We start from the raw sequence: 13,755 nt of genomic DNA on the forward strand, positions 1-13,755 counted from the left end.
CTCAGTTATTACTGTCTTTAAATTACACTTTTTTATATTATGTGAATGTATTTATTTCTTGATATTTAGAAAAACACAAAGTGACATTGCAATCCAAGATAACTTCTGTAGTGTATTATTTCACACTCTTGACCTTTAGTAGAGGTCTTTATTTCTTCATACAGCCCCAAGTTACTGTCTAATATTCTTTGATTCCAAACAGAAAGATTCAGGTTTGTCATTTTTTATAGTGCAGCTTTAGGGGTAATGTAGCTTACTCAGTGTATGGTGTATCTCAGAGATGCCATCATTTAGGCTTTGTTCAGTTTTTCAGCAAACTTACTGTTAGCTGTGCTGTTATTTTTCTTCAGAGTGCTCAACTTTGGTTTTGAGTCTCTTTCATTAATTTATTCTTTAGCTTGTTTTCATGCTCTTTGACATATTTTCATCCTTTAACTATTATAATCTCTCTCCATTTTTAGTAGCAGGAGTAGATAGTAAAACACATGAGTATTCATTTATTTTTATGAGAATAGCTAACCAAGTAAACCCTACTCTTATTCCTAGAGTGTTTTTTTTATAATAAAAATAGAAATGTCCTTTGTTACTAAGTCGTTATTTTTGGAAAGGTTTGAATCCCAGTTATGGTGATTGACATCTCTTGTTGGACATTCCTGGAGGCCAGGACTTTTTTCCTCCCATATACTCTTAAAGTAAAATATGTAAATGCATATTTCCTAGTGCATGTAGGAAAATTTATGTTCAGTTTTCTTATTCATCAGGTAAATGTGCACTCTTGTAGAAGATGAGTAGTCAGCCATGGACTAGTGTTTCCTAGAGATGCACAAGTATGGAACAAAAAACAGGCTTGTAAAACAGAGCATAAGAAAGAACAGTTGTAAATCTAATTATGATTACTACAGTGAAAATAAAATAATAAAAGAGTTAGAAACAGATTTTGGAGTGTATCTGGGAATGAGAAACCAAAAATAGAGAAATGGAGAATATTGAGAGAATAATTTCAACATAAAGACTCATTCAAAAGAAATACAATATCACTAAAATCAGGAACAAGGCAAGGCTGTCCCCTCTCCACATACTTATTCAATATAGTACTTGAAGTTCTAGCCAGAGCTATAAGACAGCATAAAGAGATTAAGGGGATACAAATTGGAAAGGAAGAAGTCAAGCTCTCCCTATTTGCAGATGACATGATAGTATACATGAGTGACCCCAAAAATTCAACCAAGGAACTGATACAGCTAATAAAAACCTTCAGCAACATAGCAGGATACAAGGTCAACTCAAAAAAATCAGTAGCCCTCCTATATACAATAGACAAACAGGCGGAGAAGGAAATCAGAGATACATCATCCTTTACAATAGCCACAAATGATATAAAATACCTTGGGGTTATGCTAACTAAGCATGTGAAGGACCTATATGACAAGAACTTTAAGTCCCTGAAAAAAGAAATTGAAGAAGATGTCAGAAAATGGAAAGATCTCCCATGCTCATGGATAGGCAGGATTAACATAGTAAAAATGGCGATCTTCCCAAAAGCAATCTACAGATTCAATCCCCATCAAATTACCGACAAAATTCTTCACAGATCTGGAAAGAATAATACTCAACTTCATATGGAAAAACAAAAAACCCAGGATAGCCAAAAGAATCCTGCACAATAAAACAACCTCTGGAGGCATCACAATCCCCGACCTCAATCTCTACTATAGAGCTACCGTAATAAAAACAGCTTGGTACTGGCATAAAAACCAACGTGTGGACCAGTGAAATCAAATTGAAGACCCTGACATTAACCCACACACCTATGAACATATAATTTTCGACAAAGAAGCCAAAAATGTACAATGGAAAAAAGAAAGCATCTTCAACAAATGGTGCTGTTATAACTGGATGTCAATGTGTAGAAGGCTGCAAATAGATCCATATCTGTCACCGTGCACAAAACTTAAATCCCAGTAGATCAAAGACCTCAACATAAATCCAGCTACTCTGAACCTGATAGAAGAGAAAGTAGGAAGTACTCTTGAACGCATTGGCTCCAGAGATCACTTTCTAAATATAACACCAGTAGCACAGACACTGAGAGAAACAATTAATCAGTGGGACCTGTTGAAACTGATAAGCTTTTGTAGAGCAAAGGACACAGTCAACAAGACAAAGCAACAGCCTACAGAATGGGAAAAGGTCTTCACCAACCCCACATCTGACAGAGGGCTGATATCCAGAATATATAAAGAACTCAAGAAATTAGACATCAAGATGCCCAACAATCCAATTTAGAAATGGGCTATAGAACTAAACAGAGAATTCTCCACAGAGGAAGTTCAAATGGCTGAAAGACATTTAAGGAATTACTCAACATCTCTAATTATCCAGGAAATGCAAATCAAAATGACTCTGAGATACCACCTTACACCTGTCAGAGTGGCTAAGATCAAAAACACAGAAGACAGCTTATGCTGGAGAAGATATGGAGCAAGGGGAACTCTCCTCCACTGCTGGTGGGAATGCAAGCTTGTACAGCCACTTTGGAAATCAGTATGGCGCTTCCTTAGAAAATTGGGAATCCATCTCCCCCAATACCCAGCTGTAGCACTCTTGGGCATATACCCAAGGAATGCTCAATCATACCACAAGGGCATTTGCTCAGCTATGTTCATATCAGCATTGTTTGTAATAGCCAGAACCTGGAAACAACCTAGATGCCCTTCAACTGAAGAATGGATAAAGAAAATATGGTACATATACACAATGGAGTACTACTCAGCAGAGAAAAACAGTGACATCATGAGGTTTGCAAGCAAATGGATGGATCTAGAAAAAATCATCCTGAGTGAGGTAACCCAGACTCAGAAGGACAAACATGGTATATACTCACTCATAGGAGGATACTAGATGTAAAACAAAGATGACTAGACTGCTACACAACTCCAGGGAGACTACCTAGAAAATGGGACTTTAGGAAAGACACAGGGATCACCCAGTGACGGAGAAATGGATGAGATCTACATGAACAACCTGGAGGACAGTGGGAATAATGAAGGGCAAGGTTTGAGGGAAAGAAAGCTTAGGGGAACAGGAGATCCCAGCTGGACCAAGAATAGAAAGGGAGAACAAGGAATAACAGACCATGATAAATGAAGACCACATGAGAACAGGAATAGGCAGAGTGCTGGAGAGGTCCCCAGAAATCCACAATGATATATCCTCTGTAGACTGCTGGCAATGGTCCAGAGAAAGCCTGATCTTACCTAGTATGGTGATCAGATGACTATACACCCTAACAGTCGTCTTGGAACTCTCATCCAATAACTGATGGAAGTGAATGCAGAGATCCTCAGCCAGGCCCCAGGTTTAGCTCCAGGTGTCCAACTGTCAAGAAAGAGGAGGGACTGCAAGAGCGTGAATTGTTGAATCCAAGATTGCAAAAAGCACAGGGACAAATAGCCAGTCGAATGGAAGCACATGAATTATGAACCAAAGGCTGTGGAGCCCCCAGCTAGATCAGGCCCTCTGGATAAGTGAGACAATTGAATAGCTTCATCTGTTTGGGAGGCACCCAGGCTGTGGGACCAGGACCTGTCCTTAGTGCATGAGCTGGCTGTTTGGAACCTTGGGCTTACACAGGGACACATGCTCAGCCTGGAAGGAGGGGACAGGACCTACCTGTACTGAATCCACCAGGTTTAAATGAATCCCCAGGGGAGTCTTGGTCCTGGAAGACATGGGAATGGAGGGGAGGGGCTGGGGAGAGATGGGGGTGGGGGCGGGAGGGGGGAGGACAGGGGAACCCATGGCTGATGTGTAAAATTAAAACACATAATAATAATAATAATAATAATAATAATAATAATAATAATAAAAAAGAAATACAATATCTATGCGAGTTTAAAGCAAAAATAATGAAGTACAACATATGTAATGTGCCAGAACTGCAGATTTTAGACTGGAAGGGTCTGCTGCATGCTGGCAAGTAAAGGAAGCAGCTCCCTTATACCTAGGTCTACATGTTCAGGATATTCTGAATGTCAAGGCAATGTGCTCTGCAGCTGAAGAAGTGCTAAGAGCTGTAGTGACAGAACCTTGATGGCAGTCAAAGAGGGTATGACACTCCATCCAAGTAGCATTTGAAACAGAAGCATCAATAATAAATACCAAACATAGTGCTGGAGAGTGGCGGTTCACTGTTTATACCCTGCCCCCTTCAAGTTGGTAAAAAAAGTCTTGAGAAGACAAATTAAGGAATAATGTGAAAGCAAATAGAGAGAGAAGAAATGTTTGACATTTGAATCTAGTCCAGTGCTCCAACTTTAGGATGAGGCGAGCTTGGAGTCATAATTTAGAGCTTGATATAAGTATGGCGAAAAGCAGGCAGACAAGTAGGACTAGGTGTTAATGCAAGGCTTGTGGAGACATTGAGCAAGTAAACAGTGATCCTTGTAAGTTACTGTGCTTTGATGAAAACAGTGTGTCTTCTGCACTTGTACTCTTGTGTATGGTACTCACTTCATTTTTTCCCCTCCCATTTCATTTATTTCTCTGGAGGGAAGGAGGAAGTAAATGCCTTCATAAACAAAATATCCTCATGTCAGCCAGCTTGTGACAAAGTCAATCACAGGACACCTGTTGCCAGTATACAGAAAATAATGTGAATGGAACAAGGATCTGGTTACATAGACATTGAGATGTTTGAAGATAGGAGGCAGATGAAATAGAAATGAGCATTATAACTGGAGGTAGAGGTAGACTAATACTGTTTGATCTGTGCTTGAGAAATTATATTCTATGAATTTCAATTTACTAATACAATAATAATCATAAACCCAGGTTTCACCTTTGGATCTTTGTTAATGGTATAAACATGTATTCCTGTTTCGTTTGTATTAATAACCTATTTTCTTTCCTTCTATTTTTTTTTTATTCAAACAAACAGCTGTCATAAAACCATGAGTGAGCAAATGAAGGAAGAATTTTAGGCCATTTATCTTGGAGGGTTAGTAATAAAATTGGAGAGAATGATTGTGCCTCATGCCCTCAGGAAATAGTCTCCTTCCAAAGCTTCTTACTCTGAAAGAAATTAGTCTTGAAGACTCATTATTTAGTATTTCAGGATGGTTGAATATATGGAAATCTGTACTTCAAAGGCATTTTTATAAGAACATTATTCTTCTAAATTTTAGTACTTCTAAAACTCTTCATTTGTAATTATCATCAACAAATGAATTTTTAACTAAGCATCACATTGTTTTAGCCACTAAGTTTTACCACTGTTATTTTTAACTTCTTGTTTTGACATGTTGCATTTAACTGTGATTAAAAATTATTGGCATCTGTGTTTATTTCTTAGCTTGTATGTACCATATCTTCATAGAAAAACTAATTAGTATGTGAAATACAGTACCATTAAATTTGAATTAATGGCAAATTTTCTAACCTCAAATACAAATTATGATAGAAAATACATTTTATTGTATTAATTGGTCTATCCTGTTACCTTTAAATTGTGTTCTTTTTTTTATCTATTCTATTCTATTCTATTACCAGCTTGATACGGTACAAATTCTTATCTTAATAGTGAAATGTTTCACTGAAGCTTGCTCAGTGATTGAGTATAACCAAAACTTATTTTAAGCCACAGTCATCCTAGGGTCCCCCTGCTATGTAGCCTCCCTAGTTCTGTGGATTGTAGTTTGATTATTTTTTGTTTTATATCTAGTATCCACTTATGAGTGAGTACTTACCATGTTTGTCCTTCTGGGTTTAGGTTACCACACTCAGGATGACGTTTTCTATTTCCTTCCATTTGCCTGCAAATTTCATGCTGTCATTGTTTTTCCCTGCTGAGTAGTACTCCATTGTGTATATGTACCACATTTTTTTAATTCTTCAATTGACAGGCATCTAGGTTGTTTCCAGGTTCTGGCTATTACAAATAGTGCTGCTATGAACACAGTTGAGCATGTATCTTTGTAGTATGATTGAGCATTCTTTGGGTATTTGCTCAAGAATGATGTGGCTGGGTATTGAGGTAAATCGATTCCAGATTTTCTGAGAAACAACCATACTGATTTCCACAGTGGTTGTACAAGTTTGCATTCCCACCAACAGTGGAGAAGTGTCCCTTTGCTGTGCATCCTCTCCAACATAGACTGTCATTAGTGTTTTTTATCACAGCCATTCTGACATGTGTAAGGTGGTTCTCAGAGTCGTTTTGATTTGCATTTCTCTGATAATTAAAGATGTTGAGCATTTCTTTAAATATCTTTCAGCCATTAGAGATTCTTCTTTTGAGAATTTTCTGTTTAGCTCTTTAGCACATTTTTTAATTGCTAAAGTATTAGTAATAGTTCAGTATTTTGATGTCTAGTTTCTTGAGTTCTTTATATAGTTTGGAGATCAGTCCTCTGTCAGATATGGGGTTGGTAAAGGTCTTTTCCCATTATATAGGCTGTCTTTTTGTCTTATTGACTGTGTCTTTTGCCCTACAAAAGCTTCTCAGTTTCAAGAGGTCCCATTTACTAATTGTTGTGCTCAGTGTCTGTGCTACTGGTGTTATATTTAGGAAGTGATCTCCTGTGCCAATGTGTTCAAGGGTACTTCCTACTTTCTCTTCTATTAAGTTTAGTGTAACTGGATTTATGTTGAGGTCTTTGATCCACTTGGACTTGAGTTTTTGTCTGGTGACAGATATGGATCGATTTGTAATCTTTTACATATTGACATCCAGTTATGCCAGCACCATTTGTTGAAGATACTTTCTTTTCTTCCATTGTATAGTTTTGGCTTCTTTGTCAAAAATCAGGTGTTCATATGTGTGTGTATTAATGTCAGGGTCTTCAATTCGATTCCCTTGGTCTGTATGTCGGTTTTTATACCAGTACCAAGCTGTTTTTACTATTGTAGCTCTATAGTAGAACTTGATGTTCGGGATAGTGATGCCTCCAGAGGTTGCTTTATCATACAGGATTCTTTTAGCTATCCTGGATCTTTTGTTTTTCCACAAGAAGTTGAGTATTTTTCTTTCCAAGTCTGTGAAGAATTGTGTTGGGATTTTGATGGGGATTGCATTTGAATATATAGATTGCTTTTGGTAAGATTGCCATTTTTACTATGTTAGTTTTACCTATCCATGAGAATGGGAGATCCTTCCAATTTTTGATCTTCCATTTCCTTCTTCAATTTCTTTCTTTAGAGACTTAAAGTTCTTATCAAAAAGATCCTTCACTTGTTTAGTTAGTGTTATCCCAAGGTATTTTTATATTATTTGTGGCTATTTTAAAGGGTGATGTTTTTCTGACTTCCTTGTCAGCCCTTTTATCATTTGTGTATAGGAGGGCTACTGAATTTTTTGAGTTGATCTTGTATCCTGCCACTTTACTGAAGGAGTTTATCAGCTGTAGGAGTTCCATGGTAGAATTTTTGGGGTCACTTATGTATACTCTTATATCATCTTCAAATAGTGAAAGTTTGACTTCTTCCGTTCCAATTTGTATCCCCTTGATGTACTTTTGTTGTCTTATTGCTCTAGCTAGAACTTCAAGTACTATGTTTAGTAAGTATGGAGAGAGTGGACAGCCTTGTCTTGTTTGCAATTTTAGTGGAATCGATTTGAGTTTCTTTCCATTTAAATTGTTATTGGCTGTTGACTTGCTGTAAATTGCCTTTATTATGTTTAGGTATGTTCCTTCTATTCCTGATCTCTCTTGATCTCTCTAAGACCTTTATTATTAAGGGGTGTTGGATTTTGTCAAAGGCTTTTTCAGCATCCAATGAGATGATCATGTGTTTATTTTTTTTCTTTCAGTTTGTTCATATGGTGTATCACATTAACAAATTTTTGTATGTTGAATCATCCTTGCATCTCTGGGATGAAACTTACTTAATCATGATGGATAATTTTTTTTATGTGTTCTTGGATTCTGTTTGCCAATATTTTGTTGAGTATTTTTGCATCAATGTTCATGAGGGAGATTGGTCTGTAATTCTCTTTCTTTGTTGCATCTTTGTGTGGTTTGGGTATCAGGGTAACTGTAGCCTCATAAAAAGAGTTCGGTAATGTTTCCTCTGTTTCTATTGTGTGGAACAATTTAAAGAGTATTGGAATTAGTTCTTCTTTGAAAATCTGGTAGAATTTTGCACTGAAACCATCTGGTCCTGGCCTTTTTTTGGTTGGGAGACTTTTGATGACTATTTCTGTCTCTTTAGGGGTAATCGGTCTATTTAAATAATTTATCTGGTCTTGATTTAACTTTGGTATATGGTATCTATCTGGAAAATTATCCATTTCTTCCAGATTCAATTGTGTTCTTTTTTTTTTTTTTTTTAAAGATTTATTTATTTATTATGTACACAGAAGAGGGAGCCAGATCCCATTATAGATGGTTGTGAGCCACCATGTAGGTGCTGGGAATTGAACTCAGGACTTCTGGAAGAGCAGTCAGTGGTCTTAACCTCTGAGCCATCTCTCCATCCCTGAATTGTGATTTTTATCACAAAGAATTTCATTAACTTTTATCTCTGCATATCTTTGCTTGGCTCTGCACATGTGGTTAAGTAGATTGAAGAATTTAGAGGAGGAAAAGTCTTCTCCCATGAAATTTACTAACTGATCTAGGAAAATATTGTATGTAACGCGGCTGTTTTACTAAAATAGTATGAAATACCCCATAAAATGTTTTCTAAAGCACCAGATTATATTTTCTAATATTAAATTGTTTTGCTCTTCACTGTTTTTAGTCTTTCTCTAGTTTACTGACTCAGATTACTTAGCATTGTTCCCCCTAGCAGTAAATGTTAACCCTTTCTGTCTCTTTCTTACTGCATATAAAAACACATTTCTTTTGATTTACCTTTTTGGTGGACTCATGTAACTTTTAGAATATTTCTTTTGATTTTAAATCTAAAAGTACCTCAGACTACCTCATTAGCCCAAATTATCTGTTTCTATCTTAGAGTAATTTATTGGTCTCCTAATTGCTTCTTGCTTTTTACTGTACTCACCAAAATGGAATCGGTTACCTTTAAAAAGTGAAAATCACATGCTAACCACTATGCCCTTCAGTTCCCATTGGATTACATTACTGAGCTTATGTATAAATCTTCTTGTTAATAGTCTATTGCTTTTAAATTGGTGAGTGACTTATCTTCACTAGCCTGTGAAATCAGTGAATAAAGCAGCCTTACCTTTTTATTATAAAACAACTTTATACCTGTATTGTGATTAACATTTAAAAATTTGCCTTTCACAAATGAAGATGAGAGTTTGATTTTTACAAATAAAGAACACAATTTGGGAAATACTTTCTTGTTTGTTTGTTTTTATTTCATTTAAATTTTTTAATTTGTTTATTTATTTTACATCCCAACTGCAGTCATCCCCCCCCCCCCCCCCCCCGCCCTCCATCTACTCCTTTTTTTCTGTTCAGAAAGGGGCAGGCCTGCCATGGTATCAACAAACATGACATATCAAGTTGCCATAGACTAAGCACCTCCCCTTGTATTTAGGCTGGACAAGCCAACCTAATATGAGGAATAGGTTTCTAAGAGCCAGACAAAGCTCCCATTTTTAGGAATCCCATAAGAGGACCAAGCTACACCACTGTCATGTATATGTAGAGGGCCTACGTCAGTCCAATCAGCCTCCCCGGTTGTTGGTTCAGACTTTGTTAGACTTTCTAGCACCAGGTTAGGTTGTTTCTGTAGGTTTTCTTGTGATGTCAACCCCTTTGTCTCTTACAATCCTCCCTCCCTCCCTCTCTTCATGAGGACTCCCCAACCTCAGCTGTGTTTGGCTGTGGGTCTGCATCTGTTTCCGTCAGTTACTGGATGAAGGCTCTCTGATGACAATTGGGGTAGTCACCAATCTGATCACTGTTCAGGCTATGTATCCCCTATTGCTAGGAGTCTTATCTGGGGTCATCCTTGTACATTTATGAGAGTTTCCCTTGCACCAGGTTTCTCCCTGACCCTGAAATACAGCCTCGTTTGCAGTCTGTTTTGGTACTCTCCCACTCCACACCCCAACTGCCCCAGTCCACCCAGGAGACCTCTTCTAGGAGAAATACATTCTTTTTATGAAATGTGTTTGCATTAAAACTCACTTGAAGTAAGAAGTTTAACACCTGCCAAAAGAAAAATACAAAAAGTAACAAACAAAAAGATGTGCTTTTGCAGTCTCTTACTTTTGGGTTTGAAAAGTTTATTTTAGAATTAAAATGTGTACTCTGAGGTTCCTTTTTAAATAACTGACTGTTAGTAGGAGAGTTTATATTATGATTCTCACTAAATTTTATCTTAACATCTCCCTGAATAAAATGTATTATAACTGTAGAAATATTAACTAAATTGTGCTATAGTTATTAGCTGGTACGTCATTTGTTTTAATGAAAAAAACCAACATATTTAATTTCTTTCTTGAATAATTTTATTGTTAATTTTCTATCATTATTGATGTAATTTGATCAAATATGAGTGAGTTTATATGAATTTACATCTTCTACCCCTCAGAATTAATCTGTTAATTGGATTTTTGGGTGTAGTAGCGCCAGGGAAGCTAAGCAGTAGAGGAAGTGTACCAGTGTATATTGATACTCTTCTTTATGTCTGAGCAGTGTCTTCTGATTTCTGAAAAGTGGAGAAAGTTTCATATTTTTAGTACTTACAACATGTTTTTATAGTTTGTCTGTTCTTTGTAGGATGAAGTGGCGCATACTCTTACGGAAAGCAGAGTACTCAAGAACACCAGACATCCATTCTTAACAGTAAGTACTTTGAGAACTGCTATTTATGACAGTTTAGAGAAGGACTGCTAAAGTGAACTATGACTGTGTTTTAAGTAACATTTATTTAACTGTGCCACATTCTTTGTGACAGACTGTAAGTTCAATTTCTTTGAAACTGTTGAAAACATAAATTAAGAATATAATCTGTTATAGTATGTATTTATAATCCCTCCCATTGTCTGTGTACAACTTTTTACAAATCTTTTTCTTTCTTCCCATGAATCTCCTTGATTTTTTATATATATACACGCATACATACACACACATACACAGATCAAGTCGGTCAGCTCTGGCATTTTAAGTTCACCGATAAAAATGCTAGACTTTTAAAGCCTATTTTTAGATTTAGTTTTTAACAGTAGCCTAATCCAGGCATGATGGCTCTTGACTATAATACCAGTACTGAGGAGTCTGTAACAGGAGGCTCTGCCCATGTTTGAGGCCAGCCTGGGCTTCCTAGTAAACTCTAGGGCTGTCTGGGTTATAGTGTCAGACCTGTCTGACAAGAAAAAAACAAAAGTTAAATGAAGTTTACTTTTTTTTGTTTGTTTGCTGATTTCAGATAAATATTAAAATGATCACACAGCATGGTCTTCAGTTTTCAAAGGTCAAAATTTTAAATGAATAGACTTCACAGGAATAAGATACCTTTCATGATAGAAATACAGGAATGTGGAATGTGTTAAATACAGGATGAGTCCTGCTGTATTTTCTTCATTAGAAAAAGTTTTAACCATGCAGTATAAAGTTTCTCTGTGTTCCATACTGTACCAAGCATATTAAGATTAAAAATAACAGCTACAGTTTAAAATTGAAACTTTTTATTAACATTTTAAGGCTATCTAAAGTAAACATTTTCAGAGTTATCAATAGATACTGGTCTTTGCTAAAAAGTTTCATGTCTATTATCCAATGTAGTAACATTTTAGTATCTTCTTTTGACTTACAAAGTTACCAAGCCTGACCTTACTTGAGTTGGGCCAGATTTTATCCTGAGTCTTTACAAAGAAAAAGTGAGACTACATTGGCCATAATGAATCAAAGCAACTGTGTTCCTCTAGAGCTAGAGTTCCTTGTGGAGACTGCAGAGAGGATAATTAGAGTAATGAGTACTAACTCAGTTTCAGGTGGCACATAGGGTGAAAGTGCTCATTAACATTGCTAATTTATTTTTACTTACCAGATTCTTAGAAAGTACTCTTATGAAGTAAATACACTCTTAAGGAACAGTGTCAGTCAGTTATGCTGACTGTTTTAAAGTATTCTATTTTGGGTACCATTATACTTTTAAGAATACAGGATTATAATTAACATTTCTTCTTTTTCATTTCAAGTCCTTGAAATACTCCTTCCAGACAAAAGACCGTCTGTGTTTTGTGATGGAGTATGTCAATGGGGGAGAGGTGAGTCAAGAAGTCATTCTAGCGTCTTCATGGACTCTTGCATGAAAGCTTGGCAAGCAGTCTGAGTTATGGGGGTTCCCAACCAGATGAGTGTGTAGTTCTCCTGTTGAGTAAGCAAAAGCTGGAGAGTTTCTAGTGGGTGTTTGGATCATTGGAAAGCATAATCATATTCTTTATTTTACTGTATTTTGAAAACTAAAATGTTTTACTACAGTATGATTTTTTTTAAAGGAAATAATTCCCTTTATTGATGATTGATTTTTAGATTTACTTTATGTGTGAGTGTGTGGCCTGCATGTGTGCATGTGCTGCATGTTTGTGCTTGGTGCCCACAGAGGTCAGAAGAGGGCATCAGATCTTCTGGAACTGGAGTTACAAATGGTTTTAAACCAGCATGTGGGTGCTGGAAATTGAACCTGGGTTCTCTGCAAAAACAAATTCTGTTAACCATTGAAACACTTATCCAGCACCAACAATATGATTTTTGAAATTATGATACTAGATTGTGGAATCATAAATGCATAATTAATTATGTTTTCGTTTTTCAAATAAGCCTTCTGTGAAACTTCTAAAAAAGTTTTTTTAACCTATTTTGAACTTAACCAAACAATATTCTATAGACACTGAGCTTTTTCCCTTGTATGTATTGTAGTGACCAAGATGATAATCAAGAGATGTAATAGATCATACAGTTTTGGAGAGAAATTAAATCATTTCACTTGTGACTTTCTTTTATATTCCTTCCAGCTTTGAACAAAATCAATGTGAAGGAAAAGTATAATGTACAGAAATAGTAACTGGAAATCCTTTACCATATGAACTTTATGAAATGTATTAAAAGAAGCTTGTATCTTACAGACTTAAACATTGTTATTTCCCAATCAAAGTAAATACCTGCTGTGGAATATTTTTCATAAATATTATCTGGCATATAGAAGTTACTTTATTTGAAAATTTCATTCACTCACTTGGTGAATATATTTTGAGTGTTGAGACAGTACAGATTTTTCTAAATGTGTTACAACATTGACTTTGCTATGAAGAAGTGTATAGTTTCTTTCATACAATATGTAGGAGGATATAGTTTCCATTGTGAGTATATTTTCGGTTAGAATGTCTAAGGTCTAAGTACAAATAAATTTATAAAGGACTGTTCTTCATTAAAGATAGACTCTGAAGGAGATTTTATTAGACTACTAAGCTAAAATGGCACTTTAGGTAGAGATGATTGTGTCTCATTGGAGGGTGAGCACAGAACAAAGAAAACTTGAGCAGTAAATAACAGTGGCCCAGGCATGGAAAACTTGGAAATTCAGTCATATGTCCATGTAAATATGAAGAAGATGCATGATTGGAACTGTGGGACTAGCATCTGAAGAGCTAGTTTGTTGGATGTGAGGAAAAGACATTATTGTAATCATGTGAAATTAATGGATATACTCAAGTTATGAAAAACATTTTTAGGGTGAGACTATAAAGTTGATTTTTTAAAAAGGTTTTACTTTTTGAAATAAAAGCTTTTTTTTTTTTTAAATCATTTTGAAGACCATATATGTTGAATTAGA

At 36.0% G+C, this 13,755-nt stretch overlaps 1 protein-coding gene across 2 annotated transcripts in view; it reads left to right on the forward strand.

Moving 5' to 3' along the window:
* Akt3 (AKT serine/threonine kinase 3) overlaps positions 1-13,755 on the forward strand; it is a 255,291-nt gene that overhangs the window by 173,130 nt on the left and 68,406 nt on the right. For both annotated transcript variants that reach the window (XM_036201762.1, XM_036201763.1), the window contains exons 7-8: positions 10,701-10,766; positions 12,122-12,190. In XM_036201762.1, coding sequence (XP_036057655.1) covers positions 10,701-10,766; positions 12,122-12,190 — 135 coding nt within the window. The remainder of the gene's footprint in view (positions 1-10,700; positions 10,767-12,121; positions 12,191-13,755) is intronic.

Source organism: Onychomys torridus, chromosome 11 (genome assembly GCF_903995425.1).
Source record: "Onychomys torridus chromosome 11, mOncTor1.1, whole genome shotgun sequence".
NCBI lineage: Eukaryota > Metazoa > Chordata > Mammalia > Rodentia > Cricetidae > Onychomys > Onychomys torridus.